This window comes from Falco naumanni, chromosome 5 (assembly GCF_017639655.2).
Source record: "Falco naumanni isolate bFalNau1 chromosome 5, bFalNau1.pat, whole genome shotgun sequence".
Classification (NCBI taxonomy): Eukaryota; Metazoa; Chordata; class Aves; order Falconiformes; family Falconidae; genus Falco; species Falco naumanni.
In genome coordinates, this window is record NC_054058.1 from 77,294,136 (window position 1) to 77,322,037 (window position 27,902).

The following is a 27,902-nucleotide window of genomic DNA, read 5'->3' on the forward strand; positions in this document are numbered from 1 at the left end:
TTAAAGAATACAGTTATTCTATGTCTCAATAATAAGAACAGGAGAAATAATACGATTTTCTGCACCATGTTTCCTATATAATATGCAGAAAGTTTATCTAAACAGGTTGCAACAAAGCTGGCAAACTAATCAATTCTCAACAATTATTTTTTGGGGTATCTGGGGAAAAACAGGTATTGTCTATTGAATAAATAGTTTTAACCTAGTTTCTAGATGCTGGAATTACTAAACAACTTGGAATAGCAGTGAGAATGTGCCACAGTTTAACCCCAGCCAGAAATGAAGTACCACACAGCCACTCACTCACTCCCCACCCCCCGGGGGGATGGGAAGGAGAATCAGAAAGGAATGTAAAACTTGAGAGTTGAGATAAAAGCAATTTAAAAACTAAAATAGGAGGAAAAAACCCCAAAACAGTTATAATGAAAAGGGGGGAGAAGAGGAGAGGAATAAAATCCAAAGGGAAGGCAGAAAAAAAAAAAAAAAAAGTGATGGAAAATACAACTGCTCACCACCCGCTGACCAATGCCCTGCCAGTACCTGAGCAGCGATCACCGGCCCCAGCCAACTCCCTCCAGTTTATATACTGAGCATGACATCCCATAGTATGGAATATCCCTTTGGCTGGTTCAGGTCACCTGTCTTGGCTGTGTCCCCTCCCACTGGCAAGGCCTGAGCAACTGAAAAGTCCTTGGCTTAGTATAAATATTACCCAGCAACAACTAAAAACTTCCTGTGTTATCAACATTGTTCTCACACCAAACCCAAAACACAGCCCTGCACCAGCTACTAAGACGAAAATTAACTCTATCCCAGCTGAAACCAGGACAGAATGCAATACTGGAAAGTAACTGATCCATACTGACGATCAAAGTAGTTATCAAACAGTTATCTGGTGATCTAAAATACTGTGGTAACCTCAGCCTAGCTCTTTATAGCTCTATCTCACAGTTTAAGTCAACTTGAGATTCACACATAGTGTTTTCACATCCAGCTTCTCCAAGAGCCTTGACTGGCAGGTGTGCCCAGATTACACCTGCCCACAACAGCAATACGAGTCCACCACAAAGCTCCCAGTTCCCAGGACTGCTCACCCCTGACTACAGAGGGTCTCCATAAAATGCACAGTGCTGGAAGCAACTACCAGACTTGTTGTGTATCATCTTCTCAACACTCTTGACACAAGTCATGACATACCAATTGCTATATAGCAAACATTTCTGGGAAACAAAGAAACAAACAAATTAAACTCTCTAATTGACATTAAAAAAGAGAGGCAATGCTCTAGTAGCATCTGAATAGAATTTGATTAAATGTCTAGGACCAGTATCATGGAATTGGACACCAACTTGTGCTGTTATTAATATACAAAACAGGTTGCCCCAAGCAACAGACTACCTTAAACACAACAAAATGAAAGTAAAATGTTTTTTTCAGATATTATCTGTAAAGATGATTCCTATTCTTTTGAGCTAGAACTCATAGCAGTATCATGAAGCTCCTGGTCTTTTCCAAGTTTCCCTGACACTGCTAAAATTTTAACACATTCACCTGGGAACAGATTCTGGCAACACTGATCTGTCATACCATGCCTTGTGTCACTAGGAAAGGGAACTTGAAAGAAAATTTAAGCCTTTGATCTCCTCAGGACTCCTTCTTTCATAAAAATGCTGAATTGTAACTGCTATGCCAAAAAGAAAAATCAAATGGCTTCACTCTGACCAAATCACCGTATGTGTTTGTTTTGTAACTCAGAGTTACTTGGCTACAGTCAACCAGCATGCTGATACCTGCGTATCACAGAAACTTGATAGCAATGTTTCCCTTTTAATCGCTTGCCTAAAAACACCACCGGTCTGTTGCTCTTGATTATTTCACACAAGAGATGTAAAGCTACTGGACCAGCATAGCCTATAATCCTGTGACTGACACTAGCACATGGCCAGTTGTAATAATAAGCTTGAAATTCCTCAGGCATCTAATTCTTATTTGACAGGTGAGTGAATTATTGAGCTATTACATAAGCACAAGACACAAAACTTTAAAACACAAGCTAGTTATTCACAGCTCCAGAGGAAATAAAGCAAATTCTTAAGATTCACAACTTTAAATCCCAGGCTCATTTTGGCATTAAACTCAGACCTGCAGATGGCATCAACACCTACAGGAACGGCAGCATTTCAGGCACACCCATTCCTTAGGTATTTTGCACTCCTTGGCATGCCTCCCCACCCCTTCGTCATTACCTTACTGTTCTGGAGTTTATGAAAGCTCTTCTCAAACACACACCTCTACTGATTCACTGTAGAGTCGAATTTAGTAGCTATCTGCAGTTTCACAGCTCCTTCCTGAGCCAGGTACAGGAATGCCACACGTTAGACCACTCAAGCCCCATTTCGATCTAGGCTTACAAATACTGTCAGGCTTACGCATACTATCAGATGTTGCAAGTGATTTCCCAAGGTGGCCTTACAAATCTAAGAGCTGCCACACTAATTAGATCAAACACATACCTAGGCCAGCATTATACTCCTAGGTGCCAGAAACACATGTTTAGAGACGAGTATACAAGTGGGTCACTCTGCATTAGGACAAACTTAAGATGACAGGGCTTGAGCAAACATGGCTTGGAAAGTCAAACTGCACTGACAGTAGTATACTTAAAAACTACTGATGGTTCTAGTGTCCAGTCTTATCCAAAGCCACTTTCCACTACTTGTACTGTACGAAAAGTATCATTTATTTTTGCATTAAAGTCACTCTTCAGATAGCGTTGTTTTGTAATGAAGAAAGGCAAGTTATTCATTCTCTTCTATACCAGTAATGATCTTTCAAGCATGTCAAAAAGCTCCTTAACCACGTTTACATATCTGAAAAGCACCAGCCATAAATGAAGCAGTCCAACATCCTCAATTACCTCTACCACTTCCTTTTTTGATCAATATCTAGTTCTACTTCATCTTCTTTGAGATGGTAAGATGTGACTTAAGCACAAATATAAAACACAACTTATACAGAAGCACAATTAATTTAAAATATTTTGTAATTAGCTTTCAAACATTAAAATAGCCACTAAAAAAATCCGGTTTAAAGAAAGTTGTCTTGCTATGTACCCTACTTAACTACAGCCTTAGCTGCACTGAACTGGCATTCTGTTAATTACTTTGTACTTGGATTTTAATAATTTTTGCCTTATTTTGTTCTAGGATTCAGTGTTCTACCTTTTTGTTTCTACAGGATACATGATCTCAAACTACCCAACTGTCCCTCACCAAAGATGGTAAGTGACCACTGGGTACTCTGACTCTGGCAGGAGAAAGGAATAAAATCAGCTGACCTGTCGCACTTCCACAGCCCTGCATAGCACAACAGAGCGGGCCCAGCCCACAGAACTGCCACCATTCCGCAGGACAAACCCCAACCAAAGCCCAGCCCTCTGAAGGTCTTGGAAAGGAATTCAGAGTTCTGTCTTTCCTAAGCACTCTGGAAAAGAGAGAAGGCACCCTTCCTCTATTGACTGTGCCTTCTTTCTTGAAGGTACAGCTCAATCATGCATTTGTTCCCCTTACATAGCAACCTTTCAGGCAACCAGTGACAGAAACAGCGCTTCCGTTACACCCATCTCCAGGCTCCATCCAACTACCCAAAACCCTCTTCTATAATGGTTTTTATACAAACATATATGTCTCAGTTTATGAAGGAATAACGTCATGTATAGATGAGCAACAGCAGGAGAATAATGAGTGGGAGGCAAGCACAACTATTACTGACAAATTATTGTGGTGAGAAGGAAGACTAGAAGAAACACATCAATACAAAGAAAAAAAAAAAAAAAAAAAGATGTCCCAAGAGAGAAATTTCATTAGAACCATGAATACGAGAACAGTGCAATTTTAGTACAGTTTGAAAATTAGTTAACAACTGATTTTAAATATCAGAATTAAAGGTGCAGATATTGTACCTAGACAGCCCTGACCTTTATCGCTGCAACAGACATAGTAAATTTTTTCCTCAGAGACAGGAAAATATAATTGACCTCTTACTATGGAATTCTCCCTTTCATTTTAGAAAACTGCAAACTACGCATTGACAATAGCTCAAGGCAACTGAAGCCCTTGATTCGTTTAGTCTCCTACATTCAAATTATTGACTTTTAATCAAATAACTTCTGTTGAGGGAAAAACAGTAAGGCACTAAGTCTGTCAAGAAGCATTATTTCACCAGAGTCTGTTCTGTCATTTGCCTTTAACTAACAAGTTCAAGATACAACTCCTTTAGCATTAACTTCCAAAGAGACTCCCTAGCAGAACATTACTTCATTACGCAGGACCTTAATCTAAAAGTGAAACATCTGCCAGCTGCTTTGCTAGACAGAATCAGAATATGTGGTATTCAGAGATATGCACTGGTTTAATCACAGGATTTCTAAATACATAGGTTAAACTAAAACCAGTACACATATAACACAAAAAAGTTACGACATTTACAGAGATTCGCTTTGAAACTTAGTAGACCACCTTTTTTTAGCCAAAAAGTTTGTTCGTAACATCTTCTGTAAAATACAAAAACCTTTCCTATGGTTATCAGAGGTTTAAACAGACACAGACTGTTGCAGTTCTCCTCTGTAACATGTGCTTTATTACACTATGCTTAGCTTTCCAGTCATTTCTCCACATACCTTCTGCACATTGTCAGAGATCCATTCAAACACAACAGTTCCCAAAAGCAGAGCTCATCCTAAAAGGCGTATTACTAAGGCAGAAAGGAGGGCACAGGACAAAGATTACTACCAAAGCTCTGTCAGCTTTAAATAGAACCATCTCTCCTACAGTGTGCTCTAACTGTTAACAGATCAAAAGTGAAAAATGAGAAAACAAGAGTAAGGGTCTTAAACAAAAAAATTTGTCACTAGGAAAACCAGAAAGCAAGGGTTATCATTTCAAATATATGAAGGCTGAGACCAACAGTATTTTAAAGATATGAACACCAGGAATTGTTAAGACAGGTAGAAAGAAGATTTTTCCCCCCCTTCAAATATTAATAAAAGGTTGGGTATTTTTCTTTTAAAAACAACCTAGCAAAACAGGGGACATTCCCAAAGTCCCCATAAGCAATTAGAACAGAATTAGCTATTGATTATTAAAGTACAGGCTAAATTACAAAGGTAAGAGTTGGGCAGAATTACAACAGGATTAATCAGTAAGAAAAGGGAATGATGATGAACACAATTGCTACTAGTTATGGTTTCATTTTTAAGAGCCCTGTCCCACTCTTCTATAGAGAACTAATGTCACTTCATTTGCTTTCATTAGATATTGCCATAATTTTGGATACTATCCTTCTGAATCCTTCCTAGTCCTCCTCTTTAAAAGCTTTTGTGACATTTTGTCTAAGCATAACAAACACACTCGAGGAAGCATTGAAACACTTTTGTAATATTCCCTGTACACTAACTTGCTAGTCTTCCTCATCCATACCTAGACCCAGGCTTCCTTTAAACAAGGATTAAAATTATTTTTAACTTCTATATATATTATAGTGCATAAATATGCATGTATATATGTTTGTGTGCTTAGCAGCAAATCTAGTAGCGTTTTCACACGAGAAGACAGGAAAGGGAAGCTAGATAAGGCTTACTGTCTAAAGCTCATTGTCTTAGGCAATCACAGCCAGAGACCAAATGAAAACAGTTTTCAGTAGAGGTACAGATTTACTGTTTTGCTACAGACATTAGTAAGACAAAAAAATCAGTGAATTCAGGTATGCTTACAAGAAGCATGTGCAGTTTCCACTACCACCCTACAGTTCACTAATTAATCCAAAAGTAGTTCACCTTTGCCATTAGCTTTCTGGATTAAAAGATGACAACCCTCAAAGACTGTAATCTTGAAATCATGAATGGAATTTAAAACAAAAAACATATTTTAAATAAAAAATCCTGGTCTCTGAAGAGTAAACTAATAAAACAAATCTCCTGTGTCTTTTCCTCAACAGGACCAGCAGTTCTTCTCTAAATGAGGAAATGGAAGAGTTTAAACCAACACAATGTTCTGATATAATTTTCTCATTGTCCCACATTTCTATTTCCTTAATGGAATTTCTAGCTTAGAGACATTTACTTCCACAGCTGTTCCAGAAAATGCCTGAAAATTGACTACAAACTTCATTTCAGAAGATTCATGTTGTAAGGCAGCAATCAAAAAGTTGAATATTTAGCATAGCCATGAAAACTGGCTTCTTCTCCCCAGGTTTTACTTTTGCCCTATATCTAGATTATCTATGGCCATCAAAAAAGATTGCGTGGATGCCTTCCAGTCTCTCTTTTTCACACACACTGACTCACTGACGTAGGCACAAAGCATGTTTCAGACACCATCAAGAAGTTTGTACATATTGCATGCAAGTCCATCTATTATAACCAAAATCAAGTGCTGTCACCTTTAAATAGTGATATATTATTCTTTTTCAGTAGCCTGGATGATTGAATTCAAAGTAAGGCAATACCAAGTAGCTTTTATTATTACACGCAATTTTAGATACAGTCTTGATTCAAAACAAAGTGCTTTCTCTTCAGAACATGAGCCACTTAACTTTTACTTTCTTATTTTTCCACCCTATTACATAGAAAAATAGGGTTTCACCTCCACCAGTTCTCATCATTGACTTAAGACATCAACATTGAGCAGTTAGTAAGACTGATCTCACAGCTTTCTGTGGCAATTAAGGTCATAACAGAAAAAAGCTATTCAGCATTAAAAAGCACTGTAATTTTTTCTTCTTCTTGTGTCATCATCTTAATATTCTTCAAACAAAACCCTGCAAGTAAGATGCAATATAACTCTCCTAGCCAATTCCAGAAAAGGAATCCTGCCGTTCCTTTGAAGCACATTGTTACCAGCAACAATGGAAGTTGCTCCATAAAGCTACGGACCTGGCAGAGAAGAGACCTCCAAGAATGACAGTTCAAAAAAAAAACAAAACAACCAACCAACCAACAACCCCAACTAGCTCTGGGTTCAAAACCAAGTAACAATTTTTACATGGTTAACAAGTTCACTACAGGGAACTTACGGTATAGAATTTCCACCCCTCAAATCAACATTTTCAGTTGCAGCTACTGAGCATTTGATGTGCTTTGCAGAATCTGTACAGCTCTAACAGACTAGTATATGCTGTACAGTTGAATTTAAAGCAAAGCTACGAACAGGACAAAAGAGATACTTTTGTTGAGACTGTCTTCTGAAATAATGTTTAATGCTGGCATTATTTTGGGATCCTAAATTATTTAGCCATATGCAAGGAGTCTTAAAAAATTGAAAGGAGTTTCCCTTTCCTAAAGAAGCATAAAACAGAGTAGGAGGTCTCCATAGCATACAAGTGGTATGAAGAGAAGAGAAAACATACGCAGCAGAAGAGAAATGATGGATCTGTTGTCTACCGTAGCAAAACCACTGTTTCCCGAGGCAACTGAACAGATTGGGCCATTGCATCTGGAAATGCCGACTCAGTATGGCAAATGGCCAGCTACTGACTGTGCACCCTGACTTAACCATAGCCAGTTTCTTCAGCAAACACAAAAAGAGTACCAGTTCTGTACCTCCTAAGTGTTTGTGAAAGCAAACTTTTGACAAAGTCATTCAGCAAGGCAGCCCCACTAAGTGTATTAAATGCTGTATCATCTAAGTAGAACAGAAGTTTATTAATAACCTTGTGGTTAAGACTTAACTGAAAGCTACAAAATTCTGAACCTAGAGTTAAAATGAAATTTAACCTATTTCTGTTTTCAAAGTGGCAAAACAAATCCATGTAATGTTACAAACTGACTTTCCAAAAGGTTTTTGGAAACAAGGGAACCAATCCTATCTTGCACATAAAATTTATTTCCATTACAGTAACTTCAAACTCACACAACTGATAGCACAATGCTGCTTTCATACAACACTGGAGGAAACAGCAGTAGCAGAGCAGGATGTGAACAAAAGTCAGCTGTCAAAGCCTTATAACCACTACACCAGCACTTCATCCTACATTACTTTTACCCACCTCAAAGGGGAAAAAAAGCCTATTCATCCTAACTAAAAAAAAAATAAACAACCAACCTCCAGGGTCAGGGATGTATTATTATTTCTTTCTATAGAAATCAGAAAGAAAAAAACCTTGCCCTTGAATCATTTGCCATAGCACATAGCAGCATCTTTACCTCTTCACATATATATCCAGTCATCCACTACACCCTGCTTCCCAGCTCGTCCAGACTAGAGGATTGGAGTGAACTTCCCAGACTGGCCAACTAGGACAGAGGGACAAGAAACATCAGGACATATGTTTCCCTGTCAGAACAAAGCAGGCAGCCTGGATCCCCAAACAACAAAGACAAGAGTCTGTTGGTGACTTAATGAGTCGGCAGTAAAGTCCCACTAAACAAAATACAGTCGAAGTTAGTGAGAGAAGCACATAATCCTACGAGGAGAAAAAATAAAATAGGGAGGAGTCCAAAGCCACATTACCCTAGGAAAGAGCAGTTAAAGTGGGAACACTATAGAGATGGAAGAATGTTCCCACATGGTTCAGTGAAAACAGGTATTGTGAGAATGAGAAAAGATGAACTGGACAGTGACAAGAACATGAGAAGTTAGAGGAAGACAGGGGAAAAAAAAAAAATCCAGATCATGACTTCTGCCTGTTTCTGGGAGACCAACAAAGATTTAAACAACAACAAAATAATACTGGCATCGGCATTGCTGTCAGTTAGACACATCTGGGAACGGGAAATAACCTGACGCTACAGCGCAGGAGGCAGAGAGCAGGACGGGTGTATCAGGCAGTTCCAAGAATGCTGAAAGTGCTGCCTATGGATGGGACAGCGCCTCCAGAAAGAGATCGCCGCGCAGACAGCCCAAGGACAGAAAGAAGACCATGAAGATGAGAGAATCGGAGGGTGACTCGAAAGGGACACGCGGGCTGTAAGGATCGAGCCTGTGCAGGTCCCCGACCGACCAACAGGGCTTCCTCAGAGGCGAGCGCCGCGGCGATGCCCCTGGCGAGCCCGCAGCGACCGGCCTTTCCACGGGGGAGGAAGGCCGGCCCCAGGGAGGCTGAGCCCGGGGCCAGGGCCGGGGACGATCCCCGGGGGGCCGGGGCGCTGCTCCCCGCGGGACGGCCCGGCCCCGGCGCGGTGCGGGGCAAGCCGGGGGGTGCGTCCTGCCAGGGGAGCTGCCGCCTGTCGCGGCGGCGGCGGGAGCGGGGCAGCTCCCCCCGAAGGCAAGCGAGGGGGCCGGGGCCGCGGGGGGGCAGCGGGGCCGGGCAGCTGGAGTGACCCGGCAGGCGGTACGGGGCGGCCTGAGGGCAGCGTGAGGGAAGGGCGGACAACGACGCCGTCCCGGGGGGGAGGCCCCGCCCCAGCTGGTCGAGGGGGTCCCCGTACTCACTTTTTGTGGGGCGGCGGGTGCTTGTCCCTCCTGCCGGCCGCCGCGGACTGCTTGGGCCGCCGCCTGCGGGCCTGCAGGGCCAGCACTGCCGGGGAGAATAGAACAGCCGGGAGCCGGCGTGAGCGGCGGCGGCCGCGCAGCCCCCCCGCCCCACCGCTCCCGCCCCGCAGCCCGGCACAGCACCGTACCTTTGCGCGAGTTCATCGTCCCGCGCCTCACACTCCTCGGCGGGCACACCGCGCCCCGGCCCCGCCGCCTCCAGTCGCGACCGCGCACCGGGCACCGGCCGGCAGCATCGGCAACTGCCACCACCCGCGCCGCCCGCCCCGCGCCGCCGCCAAGTGCGCAGGCGCAGCGCTGCCGGCGGGGCCGCGGCCGGAAAGGCGGGGGTGGGGCGGCGGCAGGTGGCGGCGCGGGCCCGGCGGCAGCGCACCTGAGGCGCGGAGCGGGAAGCGACGCCCGGCCCGGCCCCTCAGCGCCGGCTGGTACAGCGGGCGGCTCTCGCCCTCCCGCGGGTCTGCGGCTGCCGCCCAGGTGGGCTCGTTCAGGTCGTGCGACCGACTGGAAATTAATCTTGCGAAAATCTGTGCTCAGGTCGGAGTGACCCGCCCTGCTGGACGCTGTGACAAGAGGAGGGCGGCAGCCTGCCTCCCCGCCGGCAGCCGGGGTGAGACCTGCTTTCGTTTGTCCCCAGACTTGTGTGGGGTTAGATGCCACAACCAATTAACCTCATGACACAAATCCAGAGAAATTAGATTTCCTTAATTCTGATTGTCACTAAGTTACTTGCTTCTCACTGATGGACAACTCTGGGCAATGTTTTTTTCCCAGCCGGTGATGTCTTGTTGCCCCCAGCACTGGGCATTACTCAGGTTTGGCCTAGTCCTGACCTGTTGAAAACTGTCGCTTCTGACTTGTGCTGTGCAGAGCATGGCTCTGCTTTTGAGAGCATTTATGACTGAAACCTTGTGTCGGTCGCCTGGTGCAGAAAATGATCTGGGTCATATCAAAAAGTCCGGTATGAGTGTGAGGCTTGCCTGGCTTACCTTCATGTGGGACTGGAATTGAAAGGCATAGTAACTGAAAGATTACAGGGGACAGCCATTACATCTGGAGGCACAACTGTCTCCCAAAATAGCAAGACAAAGAATCCATAAGGATGAAGATCTAAAAGCAGCTGTGGTCAACATACGAGAGTGAAGGGAACTAGCAGTGATTGCAGGTCTTAAGTAATTGGATCATTGAGATTTCAGCTAGACAGGAAATCAAATCCCTAGTTATGGTTAGTTCAGCTTAGGGGTGGGAGACAAACAGAAAGACAAAGCTAGACAACGAGGAGGTGCCCCAATGTGTGCTTTTTTGTCTTGACTAGAGAAGCTAGTGAACGGAAAAAAATAGGACCATGAAGTTCCTAAACTATAGCTCTTACAAGGCACCGCAGCTGCATTTCTAAATCAAAACAAGTTGTGTCCTATCCTCCCTCATAAAAAAACATTTTCAGTATAAGCTACAACTCTGGTAATGTGCAATATTGGTATGTTACGTCTCCCTTGTTGTGGTTAGTCTTTGAGTGATAATTCGGTGTGATAGGTCAAGAAACAGAACACTGTTATGAAATTTTAAAGGCTTTCTGCTGAGAAAGTTTAGGGGTGTGAAAATTAGTAATAGTGGAATGTTAAAAAGCAAATGACAGATTTACCCTTTGTTTCCAGACTAATTTTAACTGTATTGGTTAAATTGTGCTCCTCCATGAATACTTGTGCCTGTACAGAGGATGGTAGAGACAAGCAGCTGATGATGGAGAAAATGGTGAGACTGCTTTTTTCTTTGTCGGGGCAGTGCTGGCTTAACGTTACCTTGTAGCTATGGCTAGAGAGCAGAAACCATATCAGCATCCCAATCGTATTTTCAGCTACTCCTGTGCAATTCTATGGACTTCAACAGGAGGTTTCTATGTAGGACAGATTGGACAATTGGGTCTTAGACAGGTAGAGTGAGCTTTGCTTACATCAACAGGATTATAAATTCGCCAAATCTGGAGTCAGGAAGGAATTTCCCTCATGAGCATAATGTCAGCAACATAATCAGGGCAAGGGAACAATCTGCTAGTGCACAGAAAGGGAATTATGTTAGGACCAGGTGGCTTTATACTACACAGTCAATTTCTTTCAATTCTAATAGACACATATTTGGGACTGTATTCTTCCTGGGTTTTGTTTTATGCCCTGCCCTGCCTCCCCCCCACCCCACCCCCTGTCAGAGAATGCTTATGCAGAAATGCAAACAAATCACCGAGACTATATGGATGTATAGAGAATTACCATGTGCAATTAACTAATTGGAGAGTAAATGAAGGCCGGTAGAGGCTAGATGTGTTTCAGAAAAGAAAAACAACCCCCACCTTATTTCTCAGACTCTTGAGAGTATAACTCCGTTCCTGAGAACATAAACATTAAGTGAAAATTCAAAATATTATAGAATTCAAGATATGTGGTGGGTAAGAATGGATCTACCCTGGATTATGTCTATTTGAACCCACACATTTCTGTGAAATTCTCCATCTTTATTTCAATATATCTCTTATTGCATGTAACTTCACTGTTCCAAAAATAAATTATGAGTCAAGAGAGAAGACAGACTAAATAGCAAAAGAAAGCATTTGTAAAATCAGTATACAACATAAATAAAGAACAGTGGAGTGGGTCAGAATTATCTGTTTCTGGCTGTCTCTCTTTGAACATAATATGGGAACAGGTGTCTTACTACAAGGGTTACCACAGAGCTCATTTGCTCTGGGGAAGGACACTGTGAGATTTAGGTTACATGACATACCCAGAAAGCAGGAACAACAGCAAATTTAGGTGATCTTAAGTGCAAACATCAGGGGAGAAGAAGGAGAAATTATCAAATTATGTAATTACATTTTTACCTGTTTATAATATAGTTTGGACCAGTCACCTGACACCCCACAGGTGTTTGGTTTGTTTCCCTTTCATCTAGCTTTGATAACCCACTTACACAAAAAGACATTGATTTTTCAGATGTGAATGGAACGCATTTGTACGGAATAAAAAGTTACCTAGCAGCAATCCTGTAAACACGATATTGTCGTCCTTCTAAGAATAATTTTAAATTCTTCCTTCAGCAAAGGGATGTTAGAAGCTTTTGCCCTGATCTCTGTACCAGTTCCTTTCAGCACTGCTTTTCCCACTGTGTCGTAGCATGCTCTCTGAACTGCACTTTCTGAGAAATCAGGATATGAGCCAACTTCATGTTGCTTGAACAGAATGGAACAAATGAGAAATAACACATAAGGCAGAGGAAGAAAAAAAACCCGATGGGTGGTGGAAAAAGAACAATGTAGTGAAAGGAAATTCCCAATTAAAGGAGACTTCTCATTAATATGCAAGTCCAGCCTTCTCATCCTCTCGCCTTTCATGCTTGTCTCTAGTTCCTTCAGTTCCCACCCCCATTCTGCATTTCTTTAAGTGATACACTTGTGTAGGCATACAAACAATGAGTCTGTTCTTCTCTTGTTCACTTAAAAATTTTTCTGGCTACCAATGTGCTTTTTTCCCCCCCCCTTCAGCATGTAAACAAAGCAAAGGGGACAATTCTGAGCTTGGTTTTCAGCAACACAGACAACAAACTTGAAGACAGGAAGTATTAAGCAACAGTAACTAGTAAGCTGGGTTTGCTTTTGCTTTTAAAGTCAGGAGGCTCATCGCTGCTTGAGTATAACCACTTAATGTTAGTGGGAGCAATGTACATATTAAACGAGAAAAGTAGGTTTGTTATCTCAGTAGTGTAACAAGAAAAAATAGCAGGAAGCATGAGTTGGGATTTCCAGAAAAAACAGGTCAGAAATTCCTGAATTTAGATTCCTGGCTCATTCAGTGATTTACTGTGCTCTTCTTAAAGCAAATTACATGACTCACCTGACTCATTTTCTTCATCTAGAAAATGGTACAGTGTATGCCAGCTGCACAGAGTTAATGTTGGTAGAGAATTCTTGTTTATCAAGTCAATTGGGATTACTAATAAAAGAAGAAAGATATAAAGGACAAAGCAGACCAGTTTAACACCAATTTGACATGAAATTAAAGATTTACCTATACCCAGAAATAGTTACATCAACCCAGATATGTATTATACAAAGTCTAAAATAGGGCATGAACTGGCATGACTTAACTGAGATCTGAAATAGGATTAAAACAGACTGTGGCAATATTGTTATGATAATATTTGTTCTAGTACCCAGATTTCCAGAATGACTCATTCTAGCTTCCCCCATTACTTCCAGCAGGCTCCCAAACACCCTTTCAATCAAACTTCCTCCAGTTTCCTGGCTCCTTGTCTTAAATTTCTTCATAAGGCCCCTCTCCTGATTCCCAGCTCATTACTCAGCTTGCCCTTCTCATCTCAACCTTCCTCATCCCTTGTTCCAATCTATTGCCTTTTTTCCTCTCTAAATTGGATGGTTTCTTCCTTCATACTGATTAAGGGTCAGCAAGGGAAAAAGAGGATCACTGAAAGATTAGTGACTGCTCTCAGTTTCCTGATAAAACACAACACAAGCAATTATAGGGAAAGTTCTTCAGCAGTGATGAACTCTGATGGTTTGGACTCATGCCTGCTATTTCTCTCTGAATGGCAGCTATGCAGTCTGGTCATGCGTATGAGAGATTTATCTGCTAAGTGAGCGTGGAATATTTTGAGACTTAAGTATTAAACCCTCACATGTCTCTATCCAACATGTGCAAAAGGCTGTTTTACAAAGTCTCATAATTTGGCTGAATTTGAGAAGATTTTCACAGAGATTGCAAAGGCACATCTTTGATATTAAGGCCTCTTTCTATGAACTCTCAGCTTCCTACTTGAAGTTAGGGATTGCCAACCAGTAAGGTGAGAACCCATAAGAAATCAGATGCAGGACTTACCCACTTTCCCCTTCACTTGGCTTGGACTGCAATAGTCACAATGAAAACAAAAGGGAAAAACTGTAAATTCAAGCTTAATGTAAGAGGAAGCATGCAGAAGAATGGCTGCAGAAGCATGGCTTTAGAATCTCTGAAGATATGCACAGTCCAAGCTTGGTATTAGAATAGGCCTGTAATCAGAATTGTACTGAAGTTGCTGTGCTGAAGTTAACAAGAAAGGTAGCCTTGAGCTATTCTTGAATCCTGAGACCAAGTAATTATTTGTGCCAACAGGCCGTGGCTGTAACAAGCTACAGCTGCTGGGAAAGCAGGTGCAGGGCCAAGAAAGATAGGGACCGGTATGGGAATATAGGGAGTAACAAACTACAAGGCTGAAGCACAGCGACACAATTAGCTACATGGATAGAATGCTTATTTTAGTCATGATAATTAGGGGTGTGAGAACCGCGCACGTTTAGAGACTACTAACCAATTATATTTCTGCTTTACGAATATGCATGTGTATCGGTTCTATATAAGTAGTGTTAGAAACTGATAAAGTTGAGCAAGATGCATAACTCATATTGAGTGTCTTCTTGACTCCGGCAAACCCTTCTTCCAACAGAAGCAATTGAAAATAAATATAAATAAATTGAAAATAAATAAAAATAAAGCTTCTTTCTTCTCTACAACCTCCTCTGTACTTTTGCTTGATCCAAGATGTTTTCACAGCCTTCAGAAAAATCAGACACCAGCTGACTAGTAGGATGATGCCATGTTATGTCAGTAGTGCCCCAGATGTCCTTTCTTCACACATCCTTCAGTGTGACATCGCTACAACGCCCTTGCCAACACCTTTCTGGGAAATTAACAGCCATTACCCTACTGCATCTCAGTAAGAACCGGTATTCCTTTACAAACTTTCAGGTTACAATGGATTCTGAAATAAACTTCTGTTAGGGGGATGGCCAGTAAAGAAGCACTGGCCAAACTGGTTTGTCTGGGTGCAGTTCAAGAACTTCTTGACAGCAGAGTAAGCATGTCCTGTTTTGTAGGAAGCAACAATTTGGGTAAAGGATGGCTCAGTTACACAGGCAACATGCGTTAGCAGCTACAGTTATCAGTACACTGTTGTTTACTATTAAGGCACAGAACAGTGCCACTTTGGCTTAGTCTTGACCACATACCGGATCCAAGGAGCTACTGTGCTAGAGGGGTATTTCCAAGAAGTGTCTCAGAATTCTTTTAATATGATCAAAACAACATTCCTTAAAAATTATGGATTATTTCATTACTCAGCATGGCATAGTTCATCCCATATGATTAAAATTTAAAAAGTTAACAGTAACTGGATCTTACAAAGTGAAATGTCAGCCAGCTTCAATAGTCATAGGCATTACCAGCCTGGTTTATAACATGTGTGAACCAGCCATTCAGTTTCATCCTATCTGGATATGTCTATGCCATATCTATAGCATGTAAAATAGCAAATGAATTTTTTAAAAGCAGAAAATGTTACAGCTAATTGTTATAATAAAAGTAGAACTGGCTTGGCTTGTTAGCCAACCAGTATTTCTTTACATCCTTCACAAAGACCACTCATAAATGAACCTTGTTACTTTCAAAGAACTGAATAAAGACTGATTGTCCACCTCTAGGCACATGAAATTCCCTGTGCTCCTACTATAAGATGCATAACACCAAATAACAGTGAAAATATTATAAACAGTCAGCTATGTTCATTCAAAGCACAGAGAATTAATCCATTGCAATTTGGCCTTGTGCACTGTTTCTTAGAAATGAATTCAGTGGGCTTGATGTTTTGGGTTTGATTTAATCATGTTTTACACCCACTTTGCCATTCATTGTAGTAACACAAATGACTGTGGTAGGAAATATTCCCATGCTTTTGCCTTCAGAGCTGAAAAATATTATAACAAGCATTAAGAATGTAAATATCGTCAGCAAAGAGTATGTCTTCATTGCAGTATTTTCTCAAGCCAGGTCTTTAAGATCGCTACACTGTAAAACTGCATTCAAACAGTATGTCCATCTATTTAGAGTAACTTCTAAGTATCAGGATTTTTACCCACCTTCCAGACCACTCAGTACTTTACTAGCTGAGCTGCCCTGATATAGAGAGGGATTAATAACGAAACTAAAGGATTATTGCTATTTCAATTCCCAGTGAAGAAGAAATCCAATGTAGGACAACGATTTCTTCTTTGTCCAGATACCTGACTTTAGCCTGTTTGGAAAATAAGGGGGTTTATTCCCTTCAAACACTAGTTGCAATGGGCATATAAATCCATTCCCTAAAATCTCCTCCTCTGTCCTAATTTATGCATTATTCTTAAAGTAAGAACACAACTGCAGAAAAGAGCAGAAAAAGCATAATGGCAAGAACCAGCTGCAAAATGGTAATAGCATGCACATCTGATTAGTTGATGGTAGGATACATCGGAATCTATTTGTTTACGAATATACTCGACACTATTTGCATTCAATGGAACAATGAACTGTACCGTTTCTGAATGCACTGTACCATTTCTATGAGGACAGAAGCAAGAAATGACACTGTGAACTCAATACCCTGCTAAATCCAGCGCATACACTTACAGCATGCCTCTCATCACTGAAAATCCAGGAGAACAGAATGTACCTTTTCTGTCTCTTCCTTTGAATTGTAGTTGAAATCCATGTGGAAATATGATGTTGTCAATGGTTTAATCCACATACTGATTTATGTAATACTGTTCTGGTTACAGCATATTTGTCTGCCCTGTTCAAAATTTTGAATAAAGCTCCTTGTCTCTTCTTTCCTCAAAATAACACATAGTTCAAGATCAAGAATTCTGGTACAAACTAAAGTACCATATGAAATGGTACTGGGAATCTACCTGCAAATAAGAAAATACACAAAAAATCTTATTTGCAGTGAAATTAACAATAATCTCAATTGTAATGGAAATCTGCCTTGCAGGTGTACTATTCTCCTTTTCTCCAAAGCCAGTCTGGTCCTCATGTAAAAGAAGTGCATCTGTCCAGGTGGTCTTCCATTTCAGGAGTTTACGGTTGACCATTACCCTTTAAAATCTGGGTTTTCTTAGGCAGCTGAAGCACCTGATGATGTGAAATATGTGTCCCCTGTATATCACATACAACCTGGTAAAGATGTGGGGGCTGCAGCCTATTGGACATGAAAGGAAAGAGCAACTTGAGAAACTACACTTGATTTTATAACTTGTGTATCCTAACTTTCCAGTTATTCTCTAAATTATTAGCAACCACTTTTTCCTTCTTCCCAGCTCTTTTTTCAGTGGAACTCTAGATGCACATTCGGCCTGCATCCAAGGCTTATTTGCAGCAGGTTATACTTGAATCTTTGTTGGTTTCATTTTGGTTTTGTTGGGTGTTTTTACGTCTTTGCTGCATCAGGGTCCTTTTTACCAAATATGTATCTGATTTTGCCCACAGAAAGAAGCCAAGAAAAAAAGTGTTAACCCTGTAGCATTTTGTATCATACTAAGTCTTAAATCAATATTTTATGTGCTTACTGTGCTTTAGTTTCATCTCTCTTTTCTGTTTAAAAAGTTATATCCCATGCTTCCAGTCTACAGAGCCTACAGTATTTCATATTAATGCATTCTTACAAATAAATCATGACGGTTAAGAGGCTCTTTCTGAGGGACTGGGACCATCAGATAAAAGGGATGTTTACCAGTTACGGTTTCAAACAGAAATGCCATGAGAATATATTAATCAGTTGGAAGTCCCAGACTGGAAGAAGAAACAATTTTTCCTGGCGTCTGGTAGAAGACTATTATAAACTGGTGAGCGATTAGCAAACCACTGCATGGAGAGAGCCAATAAGCTGTAGAACAGATACAGGAAGTTAGCACTCTCCAGCAATGTCACTGACTACTGTGATTTTCTCGTATTTCAATCATTTGTAAGATTCATCAAGCAGGAACGGGGAAAATTTACAGTTGAGTATTGAATTAGGATGCCAAGGCTAGCTAAAAATAAATCTGATTGTTACCTTTTTGGCTGGAAAGCATACTGTAAACTAAAAGTGACAGGGAACCAAACGTTGCAAGCACAAAATTATTTCTTCACTTAATACAAGTGGGACTTACCATGGACACTTTCTGGAGCAGTGCTTTAATGCCAGTAACTGTACAACACTCACAGAATTCAGTAGGTATAGGTAAAAAGAAAGGCACTTGGTTCTTGCTACGCATCTAATCCCAGCTTTGAATAAGTTTAATAGTTACCAGTTAAACCATGGCTAGAGTAAATTGTTAAACGCGTAAGTACATTTTCCCCAGTTGGAATTTATATCGGATCATATGTGCACATACCCAGTAGAATAAGGGGCCCAAGGGGGAAAAGGACACAGGGGAGTAATACAAGACCCATCGTTGACTAAAGGAAGGGTCATACTGTGCCGTCTGCTGTCCCCCATGCTATTATCTGCATAGATTATACTGTGGTGATGGGTGTAACCCTATCCATTACAAACAGACCTTCTACCCGGTGCCTCTGTCATCACTTCTGTTTCTACATGAGTCCATCCTTTGATAAATCCATGGTCTCTGTCCATCTGGTTGTTTTTGAGGCCTGCTCCATATGTAGGTTACCACTTCACTACCTGTGCTGCAGGAATTTCTTGCAATACGGCCCTTTTTGCCCCAATCTAACTTGTCTGAAACAAACTGCCTTCCTCAAAAGCTGTCCTGTGTGAATGTGCCTGTAGGTGCCTTTTATTTTCTCTTTCTGGCATGAATTACTCCCTGCTTGATCCTTTCCTCCTCAAACTTACAAAAAGTAATCATTTGTAAGAATGTCCCATCCAGATTTACCTTCTTTGCTGTGCTCACTGCAGAGGACCGCTAGGTGGTTGTGCAAGTCTCCAGCTAGCTCACAGCATGCTGGAACACAGCTGTCCCACAGAGTCTCTTTTTGCATTGCTTCAATGAAATAGCTGTACAGAGATGGAGAAAGCAATGTGAAAACAGGGACTTGAATCTCATGCTCTGGAAGTAAATGGAAAATAAAGTAAATAGACAGACAAAAATAGAAATCAATAGAGTTGTGCAGGCCCACGGAATAATATCCAGTGCACATGCTGTAATTCATGTTCACACCACAAGATAGGTGAGAGGGATACCAAGTAAGCAAAACATGACTTTAATTTATCTCCTTAGCTATACGGGTAAGACTAGACTCAGGGGACTTCAAGAACCTTTCCTAATATGACTTTTTCAGGAAGACATGGCAAGGTATGAAAGTATAAGTCATGTTTCCTTTCCTGTCCTATTTTTGGACATCAGTGGCCTTATGTAACTCTGAAGTTCTCCCTCTGAGAAAAAATGGTTCAGCTTTTCATCATAGCCTAGTAATTTTACTTTTTTGTTGTCAGGATCAAAGTGCCTTCCTGATTTTATTTTTTTTTAAACGTCCACTGCAGACAAAGGTACAGCTGCAACTTGCATAAGCAGGTCTATGTTAGCTTTAAATGAGCCAGCCTGGGTACTATAGCAGTAGCCTGTTATTGGTGACCTGTGGTTACTCTGTGCTAAATTATTGAATGAATGAATTAGTAACTTAGAAAATCAGCATGCTACACTGCTGGATAAATGCCAGCCAGCTAGCTAAAGTTAGCTTCAATTTGTTAATACAAGCTGTAGTTACACAGGATCTGCAGAGCTGAGAACTATTTCTGTTATCTTAGATCGTAAATTACAGTCTGCCACATGGCAATACATTACAGTCTCATTGGCCTGTAGAGCACTGAGTCAATCTGAAATTCAGCACCCAGAATCCCCAGCTATTTCTCAGCCTTACATTGAAATGAAATCCAGCCACACAACCTTCTCCACCACCTGGTTTTGATGGGTGCAATAAGAACTGGACATGAAGCCAAAAAGCAGCTGTACTGCACTCTGCTCTGGTCTCCAGTCTGGAGGAATTAAGGGACCAGGGTTAAGGTATATTGTGCAGCACAACAGTTCTGCAGTTTAGACCAGACTTGAGAAAGTTTAGATTGTTGTAGATTAATAATGAGTTAGTTGAATACCTTGTGTATAAAAATTATTTTTTTCTAAATTTGATCACTGCTTAACGATGCCTCCCCAGCAGAAAGTAAAAGAGCTGAGATATTTCAGATCCTTTCCCTGCTTTTCTTGAAGTAGCATATCATTAATCTCCTGTTTCTGAAGAGTTACTTTTGTGGGTGCTTTCTAGGCTTGACCTCTGGCCCCATATATATTTAAGCACTTAGATTTAAAAACATCTCCATTTTTACTACATTCTTCCTTTAAGGAGGGTTTAATTTAATTAATGAGGTTATGGTACCCTAACAGTTTATGTTTGCAATGTCTGAAAACTTTGCAAAAGAGCTATCTTTTCATGTTTGTTATCATGCTGCATTTCTATTTGTTTTCTAAGCAATAAAACAAAGACATCTATTAATGAAGACCAGATACTCACTTAACCACAGACATAGATTTTTATTCAAGCAGTATTTAATTAAATTGGAAAATCGTCCTTTGGTAGGACCAAAAGTGTTGAACCTAAATGGACATATATGTCAAATTGTTCTCCCTCGCATAAGTACTACAGCTCACAACACAGTCATTTTAAAATGTCAAGAAATGCTAGCACCAGCACATTTGCAAATGTCAGAAAATTTTAGTTAGGTTCTTAAAGTTTTAACTCTAAGTAACTTACTCATCTCATAACTCATTTAACCTCTTTCTAAATGATAATATTAAGCTTTTTTTTCTGAAGTGGAAAATTATTTATTTGTCTGAGTGCAAGCAATCTAACACTCTATTTGAAATATCTAACTGAATCATCCCTAAAGCTACTTTAATTGCTCTTTTACTCCTGGTTTGTTTTATTTCAATTAGGATTTGTATTAATATTTTGTTAGCATATTTCCTAAGAAAACAAGTTTTGTATGAAGGATTGATCCCCATCTCATATTTTTTTAATTCATTGTCCAATTTCAAATGAAGCTGGCAGAAGGTTAAAAGTCTTGAAGTTACTATGAGAATACTAAGGGTAGACACTATTAATGTCTCCATTGAAGGCAAGGGAAGTAGAACTCAGCAGAGCCTTCTACTCTGTTTGGCAAGACTTGCTACATCCTCACCAGTAAGTCAACCCATTCTACCGTTGTCCAGCAACAAGCTGAAAAGGGGCAAGCAGAGGACAAAGGTGGCATCTAGAATGCTGTACAAATGAACTAGAAATATTACAAGGTGGGAAAAAGGTGTTTGAGATACGGAAGGGAGCTAAGGGTATTGGAAAGAAGCGCAGGAGGCAGACAGAAAGACTGGGAAAGTATTTTCATGGCATTATGGTGCCAAGATGTAGGGACCACAGGATATGAATTTATGCAAAAACGACCTTCACTGGTTTTGCTACTCATGAAACAAAGTAGTGGTTTCATAGGCCAGCATCTTCTTAGTACTTTTAAATGGAATCTATCTGCATCTTAATTGCCAAAGTTGTTTAAAAATGGGTTTCTGGCTGGGGTTTCTACATCTTTTCTTTAAAATGTATCCGTTGAACTTAGAATCATAGAGTATCTCAAGTTGGAAGGGACACATAAGGATCATCAGGTCTAACTCCCTGCTCCTCACAGGACTACCTAAACTGAAACCATAGGACTAAGAGCATTGTCCAGCTGCTCCTTGAACTCTGACAGGCTCAGTGCCATGACCACTTCCCTGGGGAGCCTTTTCTGGTGACCAACCACCTCTCGGTGCAGAACCTTTTCCAGTCTGAACTTGAATCATATTTAAAATTAGAAGAGATTGTTATAAATGATTGGGCAATTTGGACACTGTCTTTGGATTTCCATATCTTTCTCAAACTTGAGAAAACATGATTTGCAAATCAGAGAGTTCTGGCTTTACAGATTTGATGTTGAGTGATCAGAAATTGGTTCAATTGTTTTCACATTTATTTTCAGCTAATGAACAACTGTGATTAGAAGCAACAGAGGTTTTAAAATGGGCATTGAACCTTACATCTTGATTCTGACTGAGAGATGCAAAAGAAATTGCAGGGTTATGATTCTAAGATAATACTTTCTCATTTACACCAGGTTCAGATCTTCTCATTTATTCTTTTGTGGAGTAGTTGAACTGCATTCTTCCCAATGTTTAAATTCTGTTCACATTTTTATCAGCGTGTCCAAATATATTTGAAGTCACATAAATACAGGTCTCTTGTGGGTATTCTTAGAATCACAGAAGCATAGAATGGTTTGGGTTGGAAGGGACCTTAAAGATCATTTCTTTCCAACCCCCCTGCCATGGGCAGGGACACCATGCTCAGAAAGTACAACTGTCTCTATGTCAGTTATGTGAACTCTCTAGTCTTAGACTAGAAACCCAGAATTTGGCATCTTGTTCTTTAAAGTAAATCAAGGGTTTGTTAGTCCGAGCTGCAACTTTGCTTAAGGCACAGTTTCAATTGCTGCCTGCTTTTGAGTGTGTATTTATATGGCAAGCCTTGCTGAGAAAAATGGAGCATGCTTATGTCAATAAGCTGTTATTGAGCAGGGTGATATTCATGCAGCTTGCCCTTGTCATGTCTGTGTTTTTTGTAAAAATTATGAAAAATCCTGAACCTAAATTCTTTTGACTTGGGTACAGCACTGTGAGCTGATTACCTTTAACTACCTGGAGCCTATTCAGATTTCCTCAACCTACCTGGAGCAGAACCCTTCTAAAAATCTGTCTGCAGTGTGCTGTAGGGCATTTTTTTCTCAGTATCATATCAATGGCAAATACTGTACGCTGCTAGAGGGTGCTGCTGCTGCCCACACATTACATAAATGCATTTTATAGAAAGACACACTTACTATGGATTTTTCTTTTTTTTTTTTTTTTTTGAGGGATCTCTTCTGATTGTATCCTAAGTGAGTATGTGATTGAACAGCTGTGTAGAGGGATGCTTCAAGACGTGGGAAGAAGCTTTTGTAGTTTATTAGACTGCATGGTTGTCAGCAAGAGAGAGAGCATCAGAAATACAGTGCATTTGTACAAGATAATCCATGTTGTAACTGCCACTCTGTCCTCAACTGTATTTCTGTAGCAGGAAAACAAACACCAAGATGATGAGTGGAATTATTATTTGTAGGTCAGTGATGACCAACAGTGGCATGAAAATTTAATGGACCGATGCAAAGAGGGGAAGTTGCTGACCGTTGGCCACCTGTGGCTGCCGTGTGATGCTGCAGTGCAGCAGTGAGCCACGGTGTTTCTTGTGGAGGTTGTTTACTTAGGTTGGCTGTCGTGATTTTGAAATGGGACTTGTATACTGCACTGGAGAGAGCTTTTCACACTTTCTCAGTTCATAAAGGGCAGTTCCAGACCCTGTTGTAGGGAGGAGTGTAGAGCCAAATAGCTGCTGATTAATGCCACCTGTTTTGTGCCTGCTGAATTTTACGGATTACAGTAAATAAAAGGCTAATTTGTCTCCTAAAGCATATATTGATATAAATGTGATCACTTTTCTGCACTACATAACTTGGGTCAATGGACTGTTGCTTCGATGTATTTGTTTCTGTCACGTTCTGACCGTATCGATAATGTCTTTGAGTGGCCTGATCTTCCTATTCATTACAAATGGGTGAACAGCAATAAGCACTTCAACAAACAGATAAGCTGTCAAACTCAAAGCCTAAATAACCTAAAGAGGAGTGCTATCAGACCTGCCAACTGTAAACAATAAACACTTTTCTAAAATGCAGAATGGCTTACAAATCAAATAAAACTGAAAAGTTAGGCTGAACTGCAAGTCAAGGTTTTTTTTAAAACATTTCTGAAAACATTAATACACAAAAGAATGAAGGCAGCACCAGTGCCTGATACCAACTGCCGGCTTTCTGCTTTTTTCTCTTTTTCCTTCCCACTTCTTTCATGCACAGCACAACACACTACAGGCATACAAAGGGAAAAAGGGCTGCAGGGTTCCCTGAATTGGTCCAGCTAATTCTCTTCCTGTTTGACTGCTAACTCCCTTGCATAGCGATTAGAGAGAGACTTGAAGAGTTACAAAGAAGCTGAAGCAGCAGCAGAGCAAGTAGTGGGTATTCACTGCTCCACGCAGAGGCCTGAAGGCGCACAGCTACTGTCTATGTGATTTTAACCCTTCCCTTTAGCTTCCACCTGTAAGAAATTATTCTGAAATTCTTGGGTCTGCACACACTTATACCTGATTTTGAAAAGATAATGTAATTTCCTTAGTTACCTTTTGCCCATAATCTCCATTCTTGCAAGCTGCTTTTTCCATTCCTTCTTTTCCTGCAGTAATTCAGAATTCTCTACTGAACTTTGGACAATTACGTTACATGCTTCACATTTCCATATGGTCTTCTGTGGCAGCATGTTTGTACTGAGGCTAGACAGTAAAATGCCCAAGCTGTCCAACCTGGAGCCTCAGACAGCAAGGACAGTCCAGTCATTTTTTGGGTGTGTGTGGTAGAAACAGAGACACCGCCACCACTCCCCCTTCTACAGAATAAGGCCATCAATCACAACCGTATCATGTCAGAATTTTTACCCTGACTTACATCCACAGATAGTAGGCAAATATTAACAATAGAAAAAATTAATAATATATTACTTCATTAATATAGATACTATTTTTAAGAAAGGTATCTTACTCCAAGAGAAAGCAGTATGACTGTCAGTGAAACAATTACCAGGGAACAGAAATCAAAAATCTGAGTTTATTAGTCAAGTCTGTCTGCCTTTCAGAGCAATTAATCAAAAACATGCATATTTTGGAAGCCCCAGGATGATAAAAAGGTGTCTTTCCAGTTTTGGAAGAGGAGAGTGTCCTTTCAAGGATACAATGGTGCTTTTCAGAGACCAGTGACTGTGCAACATGTCTCTCAATGGAAGGCTCATTTCAGAGCAAACCTTTTCCCACCACTTCAGGTAGCTATTGACTAACATTACTGATTGACTAAAATTACTGCTGAAAAAAAGATGTGCAAATATCACCTCTTCAATATGAGTAAAAATCAGGGGGAAAACTCAGATAAATTGCTTAACCACTTTTTGAATGGTGTCTGCTGAACCAGACTTCTCCCTTGCCACAGGTTAAGGGGAAGAGGGAAGAAAACTGAACTTCAACACTGAGGGCTTCCTTGTCTGACTTACCCTGGCTGAAACTCTGACTGGCCAACGGGACTTCAGCCAGAAACACTTCACCACTCCTTCCCTCACCCGTTTTTCTCACTCCACTCCAAGACACAGTTTCCACAGAAACAGAGTAGCACAAATAGTACAGGTTTTGGGTGCCTTTCTGCAGAAATAAGTGTTTTTTAACAGAAGAGTCTATGTATAGTATTTCCCACTTAACATCTCATTTTGGTGAAAAGCTATATTAGAGTTTAGGTTCAGAGGTTATCCGGATACTAAAAATCATATTTGAAATTCTTCTCTCAACATTTTAAACCGTGTAGTAACTCCACAGATTGCCTGACTGTCTGGCAGCAGAAATACAAAATGAATATTCTATTTTATCACTTGGTTTAGAACTTTTTCGTATTTCTTTTCCCTCTGCTGTTCATCAGCAACATTGGCAAGTGTCTGACATGCAAAACAGAATCAAGCAAACCACTGCATCAGCCCACTATAGGCCTTCCACTGTGCCCCACAGCCAAGCTTAGAATCAAAGCAGAATCCTCCCTAACACTGCACTTATTTAACAATTACAAAGTAGTTTTGTACAATGAAAATTACAGTGAAGGTGGTTGCTCTTAGAAAATAGTCCATGTTCCCAGCTAACCACCAAGCCGGTACCTGAGAGTCCGGGGTCACGGGAAGGCGTACTCTAGTTTTGCCACTGAGCCAGCCTCCTGACCTCCTTACAGACCTTCCAACTGCCTGTAAATAATTTCCCTGACAGAAAAATGTTGTCAGGCCAAGTCACTAAGCTCGATGATTAAAAATTGGCAAGCGTCTCTCGCTCCATATAACAGGCAAACTTTGCTGGGCTGTTTCCAGGGTTTTGGTCCTTGTCCTTACCTGCGTAAGAGAGCTTAATTTGTGCGCTCCCAGTACCAATGCACTGGCCCAGTGAATGCCCAGCTAAACAAGCTGCTGTGAAAGGACACTGTGGTGAAGTATGTTTTAAATGTTCCTATTTAAAATCATGAGTGTTTACTGTACTCATTCTAGACAGTAGCCTGAAGTCAGTTGTGCTCCTTTTATCAAGTAGCCAGGACGACCCAGAGATTACTTTTGCCAATGCTAATCAGTTTGGACAACTCTGTACGTGAATGAAGGATCAATAGTATCTCCAGGCAGCAGGAAAGAGCCGGGTGATAGAAAGGTGGAGGATTGCCTGTATTCTGAATTTTATTGTCCAAAACTACATGAGGAATTAGGCATTTAAAAAGGGAATACTACAGTGTGGCTACAGCCTAGAAGTTAACCAAATGTAGATAGCAGGATTTTCTGTATGGATGATGGGGAATGAGTTAAAGTCATTCACAGCTATGAGTAAAAAAATACCACAGGTATTTCCACAATGTATTTCAGTTTCATGTCTCTCCATCTTTGACATGAATGCTGTGGCTTCCAAAGTGTTTTTAGTGACCAGATCCAGTTGTACTGAGGACAACAGGCATTTTACCAGGAATTTAATAGGGGACAAAATTTCACACCAGTAACAGTGATCAAAGGCAGCCAAAAAATTTCATGAAAAACCCAGTGTGACAGTAGGCACAGGCAAGGCAGGCAGGCATATGAAGAGCACACTGCTACCCTGCAGGCCAGCGCTTGAGCAGCACAAGCTGCCAGGATAGCTTTTTCTCCCTCCACCTTCGCAGGCTTCGCCTTTCCTCCTGGGTATGAGGCAGGAGCTTTGCTGCAGGAGTCGGTCCCACTCAGCACCGCTCAGCATCCTTGCTCTTTCGTGGCCCCTGGGAGAGGAGCAGGTGCAGCCAGCCCTGCTGGCAGCTCATACTTCAGGCTCTTCATCCTGTCTCAGCTGTTTTCCTCCTCCCATGCAAGTGGCACCAGCCCAAACACACCGAAAGGTCTTTCAGACTTTGGAGGTGAAAGGCCTTCCAAGATAACTGTGGGTGGGTGCAGAAATACATAATTATTCCCCCAGCTCAGATTCCTATTTCTTGTAATACTTGTTCTTTACTGTCATCGCAAAAATTAAATGCTGCCACTCAAAGATACTTGATATGTGGGCGACAACATCCTGTCTTGTCTACACTGCTGCAAAGCTTTGCAAGATCCCTGAATCAAACTTCTAACAGTAAACTAAGGTACAACAAGAAAACATATTTCACAGTTACCTGCCAGTCCTATGGTTAAGGTTTTACTTAATCTTCAATGGTCACACACATTCTTAATTTAAAATTACACAGTTCAGCACAGTGCCTGATGATTTATTTATGGCTACCTTTATATCATTAATTTTTTAGAGAGGAACAAACTTGGTCAAAAAACCCACAGTCCTCTCTGTCTAAAATTCTCATTCTCTGTCTAGAAAAGATGCTTTT

At 40.9% G+C, this 27,902-nt stretch overlaps 1 protein-coding gene across 4 annotated transcripts in view; it reads right to left on the reverse strand.

The window, feature by feature from the left end:
* SRPK2 (SRSF protein kinase 2) overlaps window positions 1–9,753 on the reverse strand; it is a 148,252-nt gene extending 138,499 nt beyond the window's left edge. For 3 of the 4 annotated variants that reach the window (XM_040593998.1, XM_040594000.1, XM_040593997.1), the window contains exons 1-2: window positions 9,617–9,753; window positions 9,429–9,513 (exon numbers count right to left, since the gene is read on the reverse strand). In XM_040593998.1, the coding sequence (XP_040449932.1) occupies window positions 9,429–9,513; window positions 9,617–9,632 (101 nt within the window). In that variant the 5' untranslated portion in view covers window positions 9,633–9,753. Of the gene's footprint in view, window positions 1–9,428; window positions 9,514–9,616 lie in introns of those variants that run through there. The other variant, XM_040594001.1, reaches the window with a different exon arrangement.
* Window positions 9,754–27,902: the final 18,149 nt, after the last annotated feature.